This window comes from Coturnix japonica, chromosome 3 (genome assembly GCF_001577835.2).
Source record: "Coturnix japonica isolate 7356 chromosome 3, Coturnix japonica 2.1, whole genome shotgun sequence".
Lineage (NCBI taxonomy): Eukaryota > Metazoa > Chordata > Aves > Galliformes > Phasianidae > Coturnix > Coturnix japonica.
The window spans coordinates 95,423,615-95,444,073 of NC_029518.1; the positions used below are offsets into that span (position 1 = coordinate 95,423,615).

General features: G+C 61.4%; 3 protein-coding genes and 2 non-coding genes across 5 annotated transcripts; 2 read left to right on the forward strand and 3 right to left on the reverse strand.

Moving 5' to 3' along the window:
- Positions 1–123: 123 nt before the first annotated feature.
- On the reverse strand, positions 124–6,613 carry LOC107312323 (uridine-cytidine kinase-like 1). The gene is made up of 14 exons (XM_015859634.2): positions 6,007–6,613; positions 5,444–5,550; positions 5,211–5,381; positions 4,934–5,005; positions 4,654–4,843; positions 4,507–4,568; positions 4,147–4,163; positions 3,580–3,678; positions 1,922–2,015; positions 1,763–1,825; positions 1,225–1,347; positions 1,040–1,147; positions 803–959; positions 124–713 (listed from the first exon to the last, which is right to left on the reverse strand). The coding sequence occupies exons 1-14, from the start codon at positions 6,512–6,514 to the stop codon at positions 640–642; spliced, it is 1,845 nt and encodes a 614-aa protein (XP_015715120.1). The 5' UTR covers positions 6,515–6,613; the 3' UTR covers positions 124–639.
- A 1,896-nt stretch (positions 6,614–8,509) lies between these two features.
- SLC30A3 (solute carrier family 30 member 3) lies at positions 8,510–9,868 on the forward strand. Its single transcript, XM_032443661.1, has 5 exons — positions 8,510–8,702; positions 8,771–8,924; positions 8,999–9,188; positions 9,261–9,366; positions 9,723–9,868. Exons 1-5 carry the CDS (start codon positions 8,510–8,512, stop codon positions 9,866–9,868), a joined length of 789 nt encoding a protein of 262 aa, XP_032299552.1.
- A 244-nt stretch (positions 9,869–10,112) lies between these two features.
- On the reverse strand, positions 10,113–16,432 carry GTF3C2 (general transcription factor IIIC subunit 2). Its single transcript, XM_015859632.2, has 17 exons — positions 15,981–16,432; positions 15,244–15,535; positions 14,760–14,854; positions 14,511–14,588; positions 14,319–14,417; positions 14,024–14,245; positions 13,815–13,926; positions 13,560–13,677; positions 12,683–12,714; positions 12,401–12,530; positions 12,162–12,306; positions 11,828–11,989; positions 11,616–11,703; positions 11,383–11,511; positions 11,052–11,183; positions 10,682–10,789; positions 10,113–10,585 (listed from the first exon to the last, which is right to left on the reverse strand). The coding sequence occupies exons 1-17, from the start codon at positions 16,292–16,294 to the stop codon at positions 10,406–10,408; spliced, it is 2,436 nt and encodes an 811-aa protein (XP_015715118.1). The 5' UTR covers positions 16,295–16,432; the 3' UTR covers positions 10,113–10,405.
- A 325-nt stretch (positions 16,433–16,757) lies between these two features.
- Positions 16,758–16,921, forward strand: LOC116653294. Its single transcript, XR_004306863.1, has one exon. It is a non-coding gene; the product is annotated as a U1 spliceosomal RNA (small nuclear RNA).
- A 1,062-nt stretch (positions 16,922–17,983) lies between these two features.
- On the reverse strand, positions 17,984–18,147 carry LOC116653273. Its single transcript, XR_004306843.1, has one exon. It is a non-coding gene; the product is annotated as a U1 spliceosomal RNA (small nuclear RNA).
- Positions 18,148–20,459: the final 2,312 nt, after the last annotated feature.

Here is a 20,459-nt window from a genome sequence, read left to right on the forward strand (position 1 = left end):
GAGCCACAAGCAGCAGGTTCCAGCTGGTGCCCACCCCACTGGGCCGCCCTCGAACTTCACCCAGAGCCGCCCCTGTGCCCCCAGCCCGGACCCCCACCTCCCCCCCATCGCTCTGAGCCATCGGCGGTGGCCGCGCTGCTCCTTTATTCCAGTACAAAACGAAGGCGGCCGCGTACAGTACGGAGCGGGCGGAAAAGCTGAGGGGGAAGGGGGCCCGCTGCCCCCATGGCCCCCGGCCCGAAGAACCTGAGCAAGAAGCATGGCACGGCCCAGCCCCGGGGGATGGGGGGCCCGAGGAGCAGCCCCTGCGCCAGCGTGGTCCCCTTCCCCCCCAAAAAGGATCTCCAGGGGTTACAGTACGGCCCCACCGCCACGGGGCTGGAATGCAAAGGAGTGTTTGAATATCAAACCCCCCGCCCCGTGCCACGCGGGGGTGATGGAGTGCAAGGAGGAGCCCCCCCCCTCCCCTTCCCCCATCCCTGATGGTCCGCAGCAGCACCGAGGGGGCGGCTGCTCAGAATAAATACAAATAAATACAGATTCCAGCAACGCAGGACCCGAGCCGGGACCCCGCTGGGTGGGTGGGGGGACTGGTGGCACTGCGACCCCCTACCACCCACCCCCCCGGGGCCGTCGGGCTCAGCAGTTCATGGCTTCGCTGTCGGTGCAGGCGGGCGGCGCATCGGTGCCAAAGTACCTGTCCCCAAAGTTCCCTGTGGGAGATAGGGAGGAGTCGAGTGGGGTGACCGAACAGGAGCAGCCCCCTTCCCTCCGCCCCCCCACGGCCCCCTCCTGCCCTCACCGATGCCGGGGATGATGTGGAACTCCTCGTTGATCCTCTTGTCCACAGCCGTGGTGATGATGCGGACGCGGGGGAAGGCGTAGGCCACCGAGTGCACCCCCATCTCGGCCATCAGCAGCGACAGCAGGAAGATGCGCTCCTCTGGCACGTCGTGGTCCTGCAGCACGGCACCATCAGAGCCTGGCCCTGCTCCCCATTGAGCTGTGAGCCCCCCACACACCCTGCCCGGCCCCTCACCAGCAGCACGCGCACGGCCATCATGGCAGCGGCGCCGGTGGACACGGTGCTGTCCATGAGGATGACGTAGTCCTCGCTGATCTCCTTGGGCAGGCGCAGGTAGTGCAGCTGGGGAGGGAGGACAGGAGGTCAGGCAGGGAGGGGGCACCTGGGGGCTCAGCCCGGGGGCTGCAGGTGCTGCTCACCTCAGGCTCCCCCGTGTCATGGTTGGTCTGGATCAGGATCTTGCCCAGGCGGATGTCCTTGCAGACGGCGGTCAACGCTTGCTCCATGGTCTCCCCGGCCCTCAGGATGGACACGCCGGTGATCTAGGATGGGAAAGGAGCCCTGCGTCATGGCCGCATCCTCAGCACTGTGTTCCCCTGCCCAGCCCTGTTGAGCCTCTGTCCGCCTCGCTCTGAACCCAGCTGCTCTCTGGGGGCTCCCATGGGACCTGGTGGGACCCACAACTACCCCTCGGGGCTCGTCAGCCCCTCTTGCAGCTGACCAATGGTTGGCCAGCAGCTGAGTTGGTCAATGGTTGAACAAGCAATGGCTGACCAATGGTTGGCCAACAGCTGAGTTGGCCAATGGTTGACCAAGCAATGGCTGACCAGCGGCTGACCAGCAGCTGAACAACAGTTGGCCAACAGCTGCCTGACAGCTGACTACTGGTTGCCCAATGGTTGACCATTGCACTGTCCCACTTGGTACCCAGTGGATAAGGGGATCAGTACATCTCACCCGCTGCCTATGGAACCGCTTCCCCTCATAGGTTGTCCCTTGCGGCGTCTCCACTGTGACTGACTGCAGAAAGGAAAGGTGAAGAGAGTGTGGGAAAAGCCGTCCCCCACGTGGCCCCGCTGCCTCTGGGGCGATGGGGATAGAGGGTCAGGGCCGTACCTTCAGTGGGAGGAAGGAGAGCGCGTGCTCAATCAGCAGCCGCATCAGGCGCTTGGAGTAGAAGATGAACTCGTCCCTGCTGGTCTCCTTGTTTCTGTGGGAGGACGGGTGCTCAGCAGCCGTGCTGCCAACAAGGGATGTGAGCATGGAGCAGCCCTTGTGGCTGGAGCCTGGGGACACGCTGACAACGTGGGAGGAAGCCTACGGAGGTGGAGGGGGCTTGGAGCATCCCAATGGGGAATGGCTGACAGCCCTGAGACCATTCAGCCTGGGGGAGGGAAGGCACAGAACTGTGGGATTCTGTGAGATTCTGAGGTGTGGCGAGACTGTGCCAACACTGCTGTGCTGAGGGAGGAGAGAGAGAAAGCAAACAAACAGCCCACAGCACGTTACTTTCTTGAGAACACAAGGGAGACAGAGGAGCCCTAACAGCTCTCAGCTGGTCAGCAGATGGAAGTGGTGGCGTTGGCAGCGGGCCCCAAGAGGCAGAAGGATATTGGGTATTTTTATCCTGTATTTTGGGACATCATCTCCCACTTCTCGCCATCGCATGGCGCAGATGACAGACAGCCCACCAACGGCAGCAAAGCAATTGCTTCTATCTCAGGGGTATTTCTGCGCTCAGATCCAGGTACCCTACAGCCAGGAGCTCTGTGAGGACCAGGAAAGCCCAACAAGCTTTAGCACAAAGCAGGCACTGCATCCTGCCAGGGCACAAAGTCCAGGAGCTCGGGGCAGGGCTGACCCAAGCCGTGTGGCCTCAGCTGCCAGCACACATCCTGGAGCCCTTCCATGTGTACACAGGGACTGGCATGCAAACAACGGCAGGGCAATGCCGCTCTGTGTCCACACAGGGCTACTTGCTGCTCCCCAGCTCTGCACAGGAGCTGAGGATTGCCCTGGAATCTCCTTCTCCACGAGATGCCAAGCCTGGATTTGCCATGACGCAGCGAGCTGCTCATCTGCTGCCAGCCTGCAGTGCTACAGACGGCTTGCAGAATGGGGAGCCCCAGCACCATCCAACGGGGCTGCCAGCACCCAGCGAGTGGGAAGGCAGACCCAAAAGAGGAAGGCTGAGCACCTACGAGCACCAAAGACACTGAGCCGCCCCCAAACGCAGCGCCCTTCCACCATGGGATTCTCAGCTCAGGTTCCTAAGAACCGCGTTGCTTCAGCTTTCCTCCCTTCCTGTGGGCTGCTGTAGGATGTGAGGGGGTGGCCAATGGGCCAAGCCAACGCCCCTCATAAATGTGGTGTTTTTGCATTTACCATCTGGAAGAGGCAAAGTCCGCCTCCCCACAGCCCAGGCTGCAATGCACAGCGCTGCCGGTGAAGGGAGATTAGCGGGGCTGATCCCTTCCTCCCGGGCAGCTGAGCCAGCGCCCAGCTCTGAGCAGATTAAGGTTATCAGACACTTGTGGCCTGGGAACAGGAGGGCAAAGCAACATGTCACAGGTCCCACAGGATTAGGTCTCGACCTTACGAGGGAGCTATTGCCACCTAGAGAAAGCAGAGTGTTGGGCAGGGAACAAAAAGCAGAGTGAGGGCAAAGCTGTGGGGTAGAAGCCAAGTCCTGCTGGAAGCACTAAGGGGTGGGATAGGCAAAGTGACAGCAGTGTTAGTACGGTCACAGCACAGCCCCCATGGGAGGGACTCACCTGATGATGGTGTGCATGCCCCGCACCTGCGGCGTGTTCTCCAGCACGCTCAGTGTCGCCGGCAGAGGCTGCCCCTGGTGGGCTGAGGCCAGAGCTGCCCTGCAGCAGAGAGCAGTGATCAGAGCTGTGAGGTGCACACAGACTGCAAGGGTCTGCCAGCATCTGGGCAGTGGGGAAGCAGCTCTATGTGAGCAAGGCATGTTGGGTGCTGCTCTGGGACAGTGCAAATCAGCGTGAGGACTGCCCTGCTGCAGGTGTCCACGTGATGGACCAAAAACCAGGAGAACCTGCAGCTTCCTTCTATGGGAGCAACTTCCAACCTTCAGGGCAGGAATTGTGCTCCAGAGAAGGATAACAGCAGCACGTGGAGGCAGCCCCACAGCTGCATGCACCTCAAATGAGCTGCACGCACAGCATCCACCCCTGAGGCTGAGGAACAGCACTCAGACAACTCCACAGAGCTTCAGCCAGCAGGGATGGGGAAGAAGGAGAACAAAAGGACAGCGGTTGCTGGCAGCCATTCCCCCCCAGAGCTGCCATAGCCCAGCCAGCAGGTCCACAACGTACCTGACAGTGATTTCGCGCTGGGTGGGACAGCGGACATCAGTGTGATAAAAGGGAAAAGGAAAAAAAAGAAGGGACATTTGGTCACTGTGCCAACAGCACTGGCCCAGCTCCCATCCCATCTCCTGGGGCTGCACAAGGAAGGGGAAAACCCTGCTGGGACCAAGACTGGTGACACCGGGGACAAGTGGGATGGCAAGAGCTGCTTGGGATACACCAGGAGGATGACACCGCAGCACCAGCAGGGTGCCACCCCATCCCAGCCCTTGTCTGCCTTGAGTCACGTACAGGGGCGATGCTGAGATGCACAGGGTACAGAGCAGTGAGCAGCCCCCTCCTCACCCAGCTCTGCCAGCCCCTCACCTTTTCCAGCTGGCTGTGCACGTGCTGCACAATCAGGTCCAGCGCCACGGAGTTCTCCCCACCTGCCCACAGAGCAGAGATACGGGGTGAGGGTGAGAATGCACACCCAGCACCGTGGTGGGGTCGGGTACGAGCAGCGGGTCTCACCCCGGGGCACCACGATGTCTGCCACCTGCACGCTGGGCTCAATGTACTGCTCGAAGGCCGGCTTCACAAACTTGTGGTACTGCTTGATGACGCCCACAATATCACGCCCACGCTCCATGATGTCGCGTTGCAGCCGCCGCACCAGGCGGATATCAGAGTCCGTGTCCACAAAGATCTTCAGGTCCAGGAGCTGGAACACTGGGAGGGGTGAGCACCCCCTATGCAGACCCCTCCCCCCGATACCCTTAATGCAGCATTGGGATCCCCCTCGCAGCAATACCTTCAGCAGCTCCTTGTTGGCAAACGCCAGGATGCCCTCAAACACGATGACGTTGGCCCCATAGACAGTTTTCTGTGGGGAGAAAGGTGCTGAGCTCACCCTGCCCCTCGACTGCTGCATCCCACCCCCTTCTCCACCGTGTCTTAGCCCCAGAGCCGGGCTGGGGGCACGCAGCCACCAGGGGCCATTGCGGTCACTGCATATCTCAGCCTTCAGCACAAAACCACAGGCCTTGCCCCTGTGCCCGCTGCCAGCCCCACACCCCCATGGCACACACCCACTCTCGGCGCCGGCTGTGCGTGGTGAAGTCGTACACGGGCACCTTCACGCTCTTGCCCTTCTTCAGCTTGCGCAGGACGCTGACGAGCAGCTCGAAGTCAAAGGCATCGGGGTGGTCAAAGTTGTAATCGCTGCGGGCTGCCAGCGCCTGCTGCCCCTCGTCCAGCACCTGGGAACGGCAGCGCTCAGCACCACGCCATGCTGCGCCAGCACACAGCACACGGCCCTCACCTTGTAGAAGGAATCCATGGACAGCAGCACCACCCAGGGCACGTCCAGCGCCTCGATGATCCGCGTGGCCACCGTCGTCTTACCCGAGGCGCTGCCACCACACAGCCCTGGGGGGAGAGGGCATCGTCAGCACAGCCCAGAGCCACAGCACAGAGTTAAAGCACAGAGCTAAAGCACAGAGCTAAAGCACAGAGCTACAGCATAGAGCCACAGCACAGAGCTATACAGCACAGAGCTATACAGCACAGAGCTATACAGCACAGAGCTATACAGCACAGAGCTATACAGCACAGAGCCACAGCACAGTCCAGGATGAGGTCCACGATCCAGGATGCGGCCCAGATCGAGACTGAAACCGCAGCCCTTGGTCCCACGTGCCAGCCCTGGCCCAGCCTCCAGAATGCAAACCTGAACCTCACATCCCAGGCCCTGAACAGGCCCAGCCCATCTCCATCCCCCGGCCCATCTCCATCCCCCGGCCCGGCTCCATCCCCCATCCCTCCCCCTCCATCCCCATCCCCAGCCCAGGTCCCACCCCCGCCCCGCTTCCCCCCGCCCCGCACCGATGACGAAGGCCTCTCCCACGGGCGCCCCGGTCTCGCTGTACCATGGCGGCCGCCCCGCCGTGTAGATGGTCCGCTTGCTGGTGCGCAGCAGCGGCGGTTCGGGCGGGCCCTGCCCTTGGCTGGCGGTGCGGCGGCGCGGCGGGGCCAGCGGGAGGCGGCTGAGCAGCGAGCCCAGAGAGCCGGCACCGGGACCGGGACCGCGCTCGGTCCCCGCCGCGCCCCACGGCCCGCAGCGCTCACCAGCGCCCAACGCCGCCATCACCGCGCGGCGCCCGCGGGGCCTGAAGGGAACGGGCGGGGCCAACGGCGGGGACACGCCCACGGGTGGGGCCAGGAACGGACACGGCCCCGGGGCGGGATGGGGCGGGGACACGGGAACGGGCGGGGCTGCGGGGTGCCGGCAGCGAGCGGGGCTGCCCGGTATGGAGAGACCGGCGGAGAACGGCACCGAGAGCGCCAGGCTGCTGGCAGCGCGGGGACACAGGTACCGACCGCACCGCGACATCGCCAGACCCGGACCGGCATCGGCACCGCATCACCGGCATCCCATCACCGGCATCCCATCAACGGCATTGGCATCCCATCACCGGCACCACATCACCGGTACTGGCATCCCATCACCAGCCCCACATCACCGGCACCACATCACCGGCACCACATCACCGGCACTGGCATCCCATCACCAGCACCGCATCACCGGCATCCCACCACGGGCACTGGCATCCCATCACCGGCACCATATAACCGGCACCGCATCACCGGCATCCCCATACCGACACCGGCACCCTCAGCACCAGCACTCCATCACCGGCATCATCACAACACCGGCACTCACTCCATCACCGGCATCATCACAACACCGGCACTCACTCCATCACCGGCATCTCAACACCGGCATCACAACACCGGCACTCACTCCATCACCAGCATCTAAACACCGGCACTCACTCCATCACCGGCACCCGCATCCCATCGCTTGCACCCCCCCACCCCAGCACTCCATTACCAGCACGTCCACACCGACACCTGCCCCCCCAGCCCCACCACCCCCATATCCCCATCACTCCCAGCTCCCCCCCCACCCTCATGCCGTTCCCATTCCACTGTCACCCCCACCTCCGTGCCACCCTCGGGTCCCCCCACGGGTGTCCATCTGACGGCAGCACCCCGCTGCCACCCCCCGCACTGCTACCATCCATCCATCACCCCGTACCGGTACCACCCCCCACCCCTACACCGGTACTGCCCCCGCCCCAGTCTGTTCCCAGGCCCCCAGGACGCCCCAGCCCTGCTGCCCCCCAGGAAGGACACGCAGGAGCCGGGGGGGGTCCCACTGTGCCCCTGCGGCCCGGCCCCCCCCGGCCCCATCCCAGAGAGGCTCCAAGCACGGAGGCAGCTGAGCATCGCCTGCAGCGTCTGCTGTGTCTTCATGGTTGGGGAGGTGATAGGTAAGGGGATGGGGGAATGGGATGGGGAAGAATAGGACATAATGGGGTGAGATGACGTGTGACAGGATGAGGAAGAATAGGACAGAATGGGGAAGGACATAATGAGACAGAATGGGACATGATGGGATGAGGTGGGACATAGTGAAATGGAATGGGATGGGATATAATGGGATGGGATATAATGGGACATGGTAGGATGGGACAGGATGGGAAGACATGGGACATGGGATGGGGCAGGATGGGATGGGATGGGACATGGTAGGATGGACAGGATGGGATGGGACACAGTGGGATGGAACATGGTGGGATGGGATGGGACATAATGGGATGGGATGGAATATGTTGGGATGGGATATGATGGGATGGGACATAATGGGATGAGATGGGACATGGTGGGATGAGATGGGATGTGGTGAGATGAGACATGATGGGATGGGACATTATGGGATGAGATGGGTCATGGTGGGATGGGACACGATGGTATGAAGTGGGACATGGTGGGATGGGGTAGGATGGGACATAATAGGATGGGACATGGTAGGGATGGGACATGATGGTATGATGTTGGACATGGTGGGATGGGGCAGGATGGAACATAACAGGATGAGACATAATGGAGAGTTGAGATGGAACAGGAATGGGATGTGATGGGGTGAGATGAGATGTGATGGAATGGGGAGACTGGATTGGGACAGGATGGGATACAATGGGATGGGGAGATGGGACAAGATGGAACACGATGGGATGGGGAGCTGGGGTGGAACAGGATGAAAAATAACAGGGCAGGATGGGATGGGGCGAAATGGGAAATGACATAATGGGACAGGATGCAACATGACGGGATGGGACAAGGAGTTGGGCTGGGACATAATGAGGTAGGACACGATGGGATGGAGAGTTGGGAAGGGATGGAAATGGGATGAGATACCATGGGATGAGATACGATGGGTTGAGATACAATGGGATGAGATACGATGGGATGAGATACAATGGGATGAGATACGATGGGATGAGATACAATGGGATGAGGAGTCAGACTGGGACACGGTGGGATGCAGTGGGATGGGATGCTGTGCCAGAGCCCGGTGCCACCCACAGGTGGGTACCTGGCACACAGCCTGGCCATCCTGACGGACGCTGCCCACCTGCTGACAGACGTGGGCAGCATGGCTGTCAGCCTCTTCTCACTTTGGGTGTCCACCCGCCCGCCCACCGCCACCATGACCTTCGGCTGGCACCGCTCGGGTGAGGAGGGCTCAGCTCTGGGGCTGCCCATGGTGAAGGGTCCCGCTGACCCCCCCCACACCCTGCAGAGACGCTGGGTGCGCTGGCCTCCGTGCTGTCCATCTGGGTGGTGACCGCAGTGCTGCTCTACCTGGCGGCCGCCCGCATCCTCAGCGCTGACTATGAGATCGAGGCACGCACCATGCTGGCCACCTCTGCCTGTGCCGTGGGTGCCAACCTGGTGTACGTCCCCCCCATCCACCCCCAGCCCCAGATGTGCCCCACGGCCCCGGTGCTGAGCGATGCCCTCCCTGCAGCATGGCCTACGTCCTGCACCAGGGCCACGGGCACGGCATGGGGGGCTATGAGCAGCTGGAGGGGGGCTGCCTGCCCGGCCGTGCCCCCCTGCCTGGCAGCACCAGCGTCCGTGCCGCCTTCGTGCACGTGGTGGGGGACCTGCTGCAGAGCGTCGGTGTCCTGCTGGCTGCCACCATCATCTACTTCAAGGTACAGGGCTGGGCTCTGCCCTACATGGGGGGCACTGCAGCCCCATGTCAGTCCTCTTCTATCCTTCCACAGCCCCAGTGCAAGATTGCAGACCCCATCAGCACCCTCTTCTTCTCCATCTTTGTCCTGGGCTCCACCATCACCATCCTCAGGGACGTCTTCAGGGTTCTCATGGAAGGTGAGGGGGAGGTGGGGGTTCCTCGAGGCTGCAGCCCCAACCCGACAGCCCTTCCCTGTCCCTCCCAGCCCTATGGGGAGAAGCTGTCCCCAGCCCCAGCCCCAAATGGAGGAAGGGGCTGGGGGTGACCCCTTGGCACAGGAGCCCCACGAGGAATGACAGTGACTGCAGTGACGGAGGAGCTGCTGGCAGTCAATGGGGTGAGGGCCATCCATGACCTACACGTGTGGGCGCTGACACCGAGCCACCCCCTGATGTCTGTGCACGTGGCTGTGGGTGAGTGCCCCACACACTGCGCACATCCCACAGCACAGCCAGGCCCTGTGGGGCTGAGCCACGGTGCCTACTACCCGCAGATGCCACTGCTGACCCTGAGACGGTGCTGCGGGATGCCACGGGGCGGCTGCAACAGAAGTTTGGCTTCACCGCATGCACAGTGCAGGTGGAGCGGTACCTGGAGGGGGTAGGAGGCTGCCCACACGGCCACAGCCCTCTGGCATGAGCCCCCCATGTGTTGCGGGGCTGGGGAAGTGCCTGGGGGCCACAGCTGCACCTTCTCCTCCTGCTGCCCCCACTGTAGGGCAGGGAGCAGGGCAGCGTGGGGATGGAGCTCGGCCCCTTCCCCTCTTTGTGTGTCAGTGTCTGTGTCTGTCTGTGTTTGTCCCATCGCGTGGGGCCGCAGCCCCAATAAAAGTGTTGGAGAGCAGCCGAGGGCTCAGCACAGGGGAACTCCAGTGACACCACCATTACAAAACGCACCACTTTACTGCACTGCTGCCACCACAGCTCAATGTGAGCGATTCCAGAGCCCCCAGCACCAGGGTGGAGGGTGAGGAGCACAAGCGCAGCCCCACACACGGCCTCAGCCCAGGGCAGGGACACAGCTGCGGTCCCACTGCCCGCCCCGCACCAGCACAAAGCACAGAGCACAGCACAGAGCCCTCTGGGCCCCGAGGGGACAGCGGGAGCACCGGGTCCCTGGGGAAGGAGCACCAAGGGGGGGCAACACAGCCCCCACAGCCGCAGTGAGGGGCCAGGGTTACTCGGAGGGGGGGCTGACAGGAGGGCCAGGCTGGGAGCTGTAGCGGGCACGGCTCCGTGGCAGCAGCTGTGGGTCCACGGCAGCTGCCAGCCCTGCCAGGCAGTGCAGGCGCACGATGCCAGCCTGTCCCCCTGACACCAGCCAGCCACACACCTCCAGGTTGGGGCTGAAGCGCACCTGCAGGAAGGGGGGTGTCAGGAGGATGGGGGGGGTCCCACACCCTGGAGATGGCACAGGGATGAGGTGGGGGGGGGGGGTAGTAAATTGCCTCACCTTGTGTAGGGCTTCCAGTTGCAGGCGGTCGAGGCTCAGCTCTGCCTTCCCCTCCTGCTTGTGCATCCGGCGCATGGGCTCACGGCTGGGGAAGTTCTTGAAGCTGCGCTGTGGGTGGGGGTTGGGGGAGGCAGGCTGTGGGCACACCGTGAGGTGCACAGGGTGGCACCCCCAGAGCCAGCCACAGCCCCCAGGCTCCGCCCTGGTGCTGGTGAGCTGACTGCCCCCCATCCACACACCCCTCTCCCCTGAGGTCTGTTCTGCCCCATACTCAAAGCTCTAAGACTGAGCAAGGGCTGGGAGCCACACCATCACCCCCAGTCCCATGGCTCCCAGCCAGGAAAGCTCAGCTCCCCCCTAACCCTCATACCAGATCAGTGTCCCGAAACTGCACGTAGGCTGTGGCCACCATCTCACTGTAGTGCCGGGTCCTGGGCAGCACCGGCTCACTGCTCCCTGGCACTGCAGGGCTGCAGGGCAGCAGGTCAGCTTTGTACACCGGCTGGGGAAGAGAGGAGGCTGAGGGGCAGGAGTCCACACCCCTCTGAAGGGACTGTGCCCAACACTGAGGCACGTCAGGCTGAAGGGCAGAGGACAGGGAGGGGAATCCAGCCCCAACATCCCACTGTAGTGCCCAGATGGGAACACAGAGCAGCACTTTTCCATTGGCACAGCAGCCGCCTCCCAGCCCAGTTCCTTACAAATCTGCGGTCTGAGGTACGCTTCACACTGAGTGGGTTGACAGCCAGGTCGGGCAGCACCGCAGCCACCAGCTCTCCTGTGATGTCCCCAGCAGCCACCGTGTTCAGCCAGTCCGAGCCCGAGATGCTCTGTGGGAACAGAGGAGCTGGGGAGCAGCTCCCAGCAGTGATGGTGCCGTGCCCCAGCGATCTCTGGGACTGCTGCACTGCACGGAGCTGTGTCTGCCCCTTACCCACACAGTCCCCTTGCGAGGAGCCACAAAATATGCCTTGTAGCCCAGGTACCCAGCGTCGATGTAGTGGATCCCACAGAGACCATAACTACAACACAAAAGGGTGAGGGCTGAGCTCAGAGCAGGGCTGTGTCCCAGCTCTCCTGCCCTCAGAGCATTGCCTCCTGGAGGGCAGGAGCCCACCCACGCCCTGGAGACCTCCCAGCACTCACGAGGCATAGCAGTTGTCCTGGGCCACGGTGACACCGTTGTAGGGCAGCAGCCAGGCCACCTCAGTGCTGAGGAAACGCTTGATGCTGTTGATGGGTTCATAAAGGCGCCGCAGGTCCCAGAATTTGATCTTTCGATCGTTCCCTACCGTGACCAGGAAGTTGCTGAGAACCAGGAGAGAGGCGGCACTGAGACCCCAGCGCTGAGCTGTGCCACCGGCTGCACACCACGGAGCCTTCAATCCCCAAACCATCCAGCGTCTCGGGCACTGTTAGCACCGAGCCCCAACCAGCAGGAGCACAGCCCTGCCAACTAGCAGCTCCACGCTCCACTTACCTGTTGGCTTTGCACCACTCGATGCTGCGCACGGCATGGTCGTGGGCCAGGAAGCACTGAAAAGGGTACAGCTGCAGGGAGCCGTTGGCGTAGGACACACGCTGCAGCGGGGATGCGGTCAGCAGGTTCCAGATGGCCACTGTGCCTGCAGACAGAGGTGTGCTGCTATAGTGAGCTGCCCCAGCACCACAGGTTGGAGCACAAAAGGTGCGAGCTGCTCCCTGAAAGCAGGGACTCACCGTCATAAAACCCAGCCGCAAGGTGCTGGTGGGGCCGGGAGGGCATCCAGGAGAGGCTGAAGCACTGCCCGCACTCAGTTGCGCTCCCCGCTTGGATGGAGCCCACCTGCAGGGTGGTGGTGGGCTGCACCTGCAGGGAGACAGAGCAAAGGTAAAGCCATTTTCCAGCACTGCCTGTCCTGGGAGTGGGAGACACACAGGGCTGGGAGCACAGTGCTGGGGGCAGCAAGCTCTGCGGGCTTCCTGGTGCCCCCCAGCTCTACCCACAGCAGGGACACTGACCTTGCAGATCATGTGCTTGTGTGGGGGCCCATCTGGAAGAGAGCAGAAGGGGGTCAGGGCAGGAGCTGCCGGCAGCCTTGAGCTTGGCACAGTGCTCCCACATCCCCACCCCTCCTGCTCAGGGCAGCGTCCCCACTGCAGCCCAGCACTGCTCTCCTGCACCCCAACATCACACACACACACACACGGGTGCCCACAGGATCCCCAGCACCAGCTGAGAGCCCATCCAGCAACACCACGAGTGCTGGGGGGGGGACAAGCTCCATGCCCTGCACTCAGCAGGAATCCAGGCACGTCAGCACCCCGCGCACCGCAGCGGAGGCGGGAAGATGCAGAGAGCCATGCAGAGAGCCATGCATCATCCCCGGCACCGCAATCACTGCGGGGTCACCGAGCAGGGAGGACCGAAGCCCCGCACTGCACCAAGCCCACGGCAGCAGATGGACGCGACGTGCGAGGATGGGACGTGATGCCGCAGCACGGCCGCACCCGGCTGGGGAAGGATCCGACCCACCCCCACGTGGGGCTGCGGCAGCAGCGCAACCCATCCGGAACCAGCACACGGATTGGGGCTGGGGACACGGGAAACCCATTTCCCATTGTCGGAGGCGAGCGGATGGATGGGGGCTGTCAGCTGCGGCTGAGCGGCCCCGAGAAGCTCATCAATCTCACGTGGCTGCCGGCAGATGGGAGCATTACAAGGACCATTGGGCAGCACCAGACCTGATCGGAGCTCCGGTCCCAGCCACAACACACAGCTCCCAGCCGGGAGGAATGAACATGCAGCTCTGCCTCAACGCAGCTGCAGCCATGCTCCAGCTCCAGGCTTCCCAGAGCTCTGGGCACAAAGGGATGAGGGCGGCGTGGCTCTTCCTACCTTTTACCTGGGTTCTCGTGCAGCTCTGTAGCGCACCAGGGTGCGGGAGGGCGTACAGCACCACACTGCCATCCGAGAAAGCAGCAGCCAGGAGGCCGAGCCGGCTCATCCGCGGGTGCTGTAGGACAGGCACAGGCTCTCAGCCTCCCCCTGGTTTTTGAAAGGAGCCTCGGGATCACCGCGCTCTGCCTAGGGAAGGCAGCGCTTTGGCACAGACGCGAGCAGGGAAAACCCAAGGCCGACCTGCACACCCACCTTTGTGGAGCTGCTAGGGGGCTCCCAAGCACCGCTGGGGCAGAACTTCATGTCCCACACACAACCGTGGTCAGCAGCGATGGCGTAGGCCAGTCCAGCCCTGTCAGCAGAGCTGTGGGTGGAACTGTGAGTAACACTGGAGCTGGAGAGCGGCAGCCCCACCATGGGGACACTACGGCCCCGTGCTGTCCCTCTTCTTTACCACTCACCCCTCCTGCAGCGTGCCCAGGCCCCAGAGCTGCAGCAGCGCGGGGCCCTGGTGCAGCCCCTCCACGCTGTGCGTCTCCTCCATGGTTCGGTGGCAGTACAGAGCCACGTACTGCGCAGCCACTGCTCCCTCTGGCGTCGGGCACCACTCCATGGCCCAGATGGGGCCGCCCACAAAGAAGGCCGTATCCCGACGCTCCTCGTGGGGCTGCAGGGAGTTGAACCTGTGGCAAGGAAAGGTCAGGGCAGCAGGCAACGGGGGCTGCACGTGGCGGGACCCCAAGATCACCCACTGACCTGTTCAACCGGTACAAAGCACCACCATCCTCAAGGCCCTCCCGCTGGATGGAGAAGAGCGGAGACTTCTCCTCCACCGGCAGGTATGGGGCAGCTTCACTGGAGAGGAACAAGTGTGAAAGGTGCGTCCCGCCCCTACCAAGGGGTGACCTATGCCATGGCCACCCCCCAGCACTGCGCTGCCCACAGTACCTTTCAGAGAGACACATCCAGTTGTGTGCCAAGGGGATCCAGTCAGGGAATTCCCACTGCGAGTGCACCTGCTCCCGCCTGCAGGAGATGCCACAGACATCAGCACTGACTGTGCTGAGCCCAGCAGCCAGGTCCTGCCCCACACGCGGACCCTGGGAGGGGCCGCCCTGATGTGGGGATGTCCCCATGCCGTCCCTATGCCCACGGTGCTGCACAGGATGCCCCCACGGCCCTCCCACCCCCACTCACAGGCTGAAGGTGAGGCTGGAGCATTTCTCCACCGGGGCCATGATGGAGTTGTGGAAGCCATTGGGAGCAACACCACGGCACAGGGGCTTGGATCTCTGGGAATGAGAGCAGAGTCAGAGGAAGATTTAGCCACAGGGCTGCCCCCACCCACCCAAACATCCCAGGATGAATCTCTCTATAACCACCCAACACCGCGTCACTGTGCTAAGAAGCCTGACATCAGCTCCAGCAGCAGCCCAGGAACACACTCACTCTCTTCCCGCCCACTCTCACTCCCAGTTGCCTCTCCTGGAGCTCACACCCACCCTCACACTGTACACAGCACTACATTACCCCTACAGAATCCTGTTTCAGGGCAGATCTGCCCCAAAGAGATGGAGCGAGAGGGGGACATACACACACACACACAGCCAGTGACAGCTCACTTTGTGACACTTAGAGCACACCAAGCAAGCAGCAGTAGAGGAAGAGCACTTCTCCTTACCCCTCCTGATGACGTCCTCACACTGTGCCCCCAGAGTGGCTCCATTTCAGACTCCTCACTGAGATCTGCTTCACTTTCCTCCTCCTCCTCCTCCTCTTCCTGCAGCAGTACATCCTTAGAGGGCACAAAGTCGGCGTCCTGGGTAGGGTCATCACTGTCGTCATCCTCCTTCTCCTTCTTCCTCCGACGTTTCCTCTGGACACGCTGGGGCTCCTGGGGGCTCTCGGTGGGAGCTGGTTGCTGGCACACAGACGTCAGCTCTTCCGCCAGCTCCTGGAGGTACAGCAGCGCCCTGTCACAGAAAGGCAGCACCCAGCAGTAAGCAGAGGAGCACCAGCAGCACATGGCTGTGTAGCACATGGCACCCAGCCCAACTGCGGGGTCTGCGGGCACCATTGGGAAGGACCAACACAGACACGGAGCTCCTTGCAGGCTCAGCGTGTCCTCAGCACCGAGGGGCCTCACAGGGCTGCGTGGCTCCAACTCTGTATCAGTTCACAGAATGACCCGGGTTGGAAGGGACCTGAAGGATCATGTAGTTCCAACCCCCCTGCCCAGCAGGGCCACCACACATACACAAGTTCACAGAGCGCTGCTGGATGCATCACACACAGCCACCCAGGCACCTCACGGCCCACCCCTGTCTCCGTGGTGCTCACACGGGTCTCCATCTCTCCCCACCCGCTGACCCACCGCATTGATCCCGCATTGATCCCCGCAGCCCCGGCCCCGCTCACACAATGGCCGCCCTCCGCCGTGGCCGTCCTCCCGGGGGTGTGTCGGTGCCATCGGGCCCGTCCCGCAGCACGGCGGGTCCCTGCAGGCCCCGGGACAGCCGCAGCAGCACCTCGGCCTCGGGGCTCCGCGACGCCTCCCCGCCACCATCCGCCTCCTCCGGGCCCTGGGGGCCGCTCGTTGCCTTCGTGCCGCGGACGGGCCTTTGCCGGGGCTTCGCTCCCGCCTCCCCGGGAGCCGGGGGCGATGGAAGCTCCCGGGAAGAGCCACGACCGCGGCAGCGCGGCCCACGGGGCCCGGCGGGGCTGGAGGCCATGCGGGGCTGGACCGGAGCCGATATCGGGGCGCTCAGGCCGGAGCCGCCCGCATGGAGAACAACCACCCACCGGGAGCAGCGGCCACCACGAGCACCGGGACCGGATCACTAAACATGGCGGAACACGGCGCGCGGAGATGACGTCATGAGGCCGAGGTGTCCCGACACGTGACGGGAGGAAGGAAAACTCGGAGCGTCAATGAGACCGAGAGTGGGGCGTGGTTATGCAAATAGAGGGCGGGGATATGTAAATCAGAGCGCGCTGCATGACGGGAGAGCAGCAGAACGCACAGAGAGACCGCGTGGAACCGCGTGGGACTCGGTGTGTGAGACGGTGTGAGGGGTGTGTGGGGTGGGGAACGGGGCGGACCGGAGAGGGACGGAGAGGGATGTGGGGTGCGTATCGCCGTGTGGTGCGGGCTGGTGTCGGGGCGTGGGGAGCGGGGCGGGTTGAGAGCAGGGCATACTTACCTGTCAGGGGAGACTCGATGATCAGACAGGTGGCTTTCCCAGGGTGAGGCTCATTCCTAGCATTTTGGGTGTGCTGACCCCTGCGATTTCCCCAAATGCGGGAAACTCGACTGCATAATTTGTGGTAGTGGGGGACTGCGTTCGCGCTCTCCCCTGGCTTTGTGGTTCAAAGACAGAATAAATCCAGTTGGAGTCCAGTCATTAGTTGTGTTCCCCAGGGGTCTATTGGTGCTGGGACCTGTCTTCTTCAACATCTTTATTGATGACTCGGATGAGGGCATTGAGTGCACCCTCAATAAGTTCGCGGATGACACCAAGTTGGCAGGGAGTGTGGATCTGCCTGAGGGTAGAGAGACCCTGCAGAGGGATCTGGATGGGATGGAGAGCTGGGCCAAAGCCAACGGGATGAGGTTCAACAAGACCAAATGCCGGGTTCTGCACTTTGGCCACAACAACCCCAGGCGGCGCTATAGGCTTGGGGCAAAGTGGCTGGACGACTGTGTTGAGGAAACGGATCTGGGGGTATTGATTGATGCTCGGCTGAACATGAGCCGACAGTGTGCCCGGGTGGCCAAGAAGGCCAGCGGCATCCTGGCTTGCATCAAAAACAGTGTTACTAGCAGCAACAGAGAGGTAATTGTCCCCCTGTACTCGGCATTGGTGTGGCCGCACCTCGAGTACTGTGTTCAGTTTTGGGCCCCTCACTGCAAGACATTGAGGCCCTGGAACGTGTTCAGAGGAGGGCTACAAAGCTGGTGAGGGGTCTGGAGCACAGGATGTATGAGGAGAGGCTGAGGGAGCTGGGAATGTTCAGCCTGAAGAAGAGGAGGCTCAGGGGAGACCTCATTGCTCTCTATAACTTCCTGAAGGGAGGTTGTAGTGAGCTGGTGGTTGGCCTCTTCTATTGTGTACTCAGTGATAGAACTAGAGGGAATGGTTTTAAGCTGCGCCAGGGGAGATTCAGGCTGGACATTAGGAAGTATTACTTCTCAGAAAGGGTATTCAGGCATTGGAATGCACTGCCCAGGGAGGTGGTGGAGTCACCGACCATGGGAGTGTTCAAGAAACGTTTGGATGTTGTGTTGATGAATATGATTTAGCCGGGTATCGACGGGGAGAGCAACGCTCAGGGGTCACCAGCGGAGCTGTACAGGGGAGTTGAGAAGAAGAAATACGAGAGGAAAAGGAGCTCCGCATTCTGTCTTTGAACCATCAAACCAGGGGAGAGCGCGAACGCAGTCCCCCACTACCACAAATTATGCAGTCGAGTTTCCCGCATTTGGGGAAATCGCAGGGGTCAGCACACCCGGAGTGCAGGGGATGAGCCTCGCCCTGGGAAAACCACCTGCCTGATCATGGTGTCTCCCCTGCCAGGTAAGTATGCCCTGCTCTCAACCCGCCCCGCTCCCCACGCCCCGACACCAGCCCGCACCACACGCCGACCCGCCTCACAAACATCCCACCTGCTCCGGCCCGCTCCGCCCCTCCGGGCTGCCCACGCCCACACCCACAACGGACCCACGGCTGCCCACCACAGCTCCGCTCCTGCGTTCATGCGCTCCCGTCATGCCGCGCGAGGAGCGATCTGCCGCCTCATCTGCATGTGATCTGCATACTGATCTGCATAGCCCCGCCCCTCCCGCGCCGTGCCCAATCCCCGCATCCCTTACCCGCTGCTCACGCCGCTCCTTCAGTTGGGCGGTCCCGGTACCGGAGGTCACCGCGCCGTGCAGACACTGCGGGGCGATCGGGGACCCGGGTAAAACCCGCATCATGGAATCGCTGCGGTCGGAAACACCTTCAGCTCATCGAGTCCGACCGCAGCCTGAGCGTCCTGTTCACTGACAGCGCGTGATACATCGTGTCTCTGAGCACCGCATCAAACGGCACTTAAACATCCCGGGACGGGACTCAACCACGTCCCTGTGCAGCACATTAAAGAGCTGAACTGTCCTTAACGACCCAAAGAAGTGTTTGCTCATGTCCAACCTAAGGAGTGTGGACATCAGAGCTTGAAGGGGCGGCTTCATGTGCTTACAGAGGGGGCAAGGGTGGAGTGGCCTGAGCTGTGTGTGCAGCTCTATGACCTGGGCCGTGTCAGTGTGTAAGTGCTGGGTGCAGCCATGGCAGCGATGGTGCACAGCGCTTTGATGCACTGCAGGGCGGCGTGCAGGCTGTGCACAGCCCAGAGGAAAGCGCTGCGTGTGTCAGGTGTGACGTGCAAGGGATGGAAACACACAAACTCTGGGAAACCTGTGACATCCATCTGCCAAACCTCATTTGGTCTCAAACCTCTGGGCTCCCCCTGCAGGAAACGGGTTAGCTGAATGGCACCCTGGGCAATTCTGTACAATGTCGCATGCAACAACAACTGAAACGTGAAACATCCTGTGCAGTGACAATGCCGACTGACGGAACCGCCCACATGACACTTCAGCAGCGGCACACAGACCAACTGTGTCTGTCATGTAGCAAGTGGCATCAGATACCGATTCCCTTCCACAGTCCCGGACGCTGTTCTGCCCACCCCTCCCAAAAGTTGCACCGTTGGTTCCAGTGGCCATTTTCTCAGCCAAGACCACAATGGGTCTAATGGCTGTACCACAAGAGCCCGAGGATGCCTCACTACCTGAGGCTGACAGCTTTTTTATCTGCGTTAACTCTGTTTCACCAGTCGAGGAAAACAGATAAAACCTCTGCCCCCCATACCCCATGTTGGAATATCCTCAATAATTTTTAGTCAGGATGATATCTCTGATGAAAGCAGGTTTTATTTGCTATTGCAATGGCGGGCGCCCCGATGGCAGAAGCGCACCTATGGACACGATGTTACAGTTTCTATACCTTGTCTCCCATACATTTTCCCCTCCTGTTTCCCCTTTGATCGGGTATTCCAGGTTACAATTTTACTCGAGGTTTGCATTAGTTAATTACACTCTGGCACTAGTTAATTCCCGTGCTATCTTGTGTCAGTCGGTCGCCATCCTGTTTCTGTTTCCAAGATATCTCGGTATCTTATCGCATTGATATGTTGATTTCCTTCAAAGCTTCTTCCATTCTGTCCCAGAGTTAAACAAAGAGCCGGGGGAGGGCGGGTGGTTCCAGTCCTTCCCCATATCTCTTCAGGCACATCCTTAGGTATGTCATGACTCGTATGTTTTTACAGTGTATACAACAAAACATTAAAACATACATTATTGCTAGTTTATACAGGTATATTGTTATTTTAACTTCTCCTCTTTGGATCTTTTATCACCCAGGCCCTGTCTGTCCAGCACCAAAAATAGTTTTTATTTCAGATAGCTGGACAGACAGGAGCTGCAGTCTTTGTAAACTACGATTTTTAACTAATAACTACAAATTTCTTCACTTATATATTCATAGTTTGTTCTAAATGCAGAAACAACATTTGATTCCCACAACCAGCCCCTGGGGGAGCGCTCAGCGCTCACAGGGAAACTACGGGTCACAGAGACAGAGCAGAGGGGGTTCCATGAGCGGGACAATTCCTGACCGGGAATCGAACCCGGGGCTGGGAGAGGTGATGTAACAGAGGGGGCGTGTCCATGCAAATGAGATGCAGATCAGATGCAGATGATGCGGCAGATCGCTCCTCGCGCGGCATGACGGGAGCGCATGAACGCAGGAGCGGAGCTGTGGTGGGCAGCCGTGGGTCCGTTGTGGGTGTGGGCGT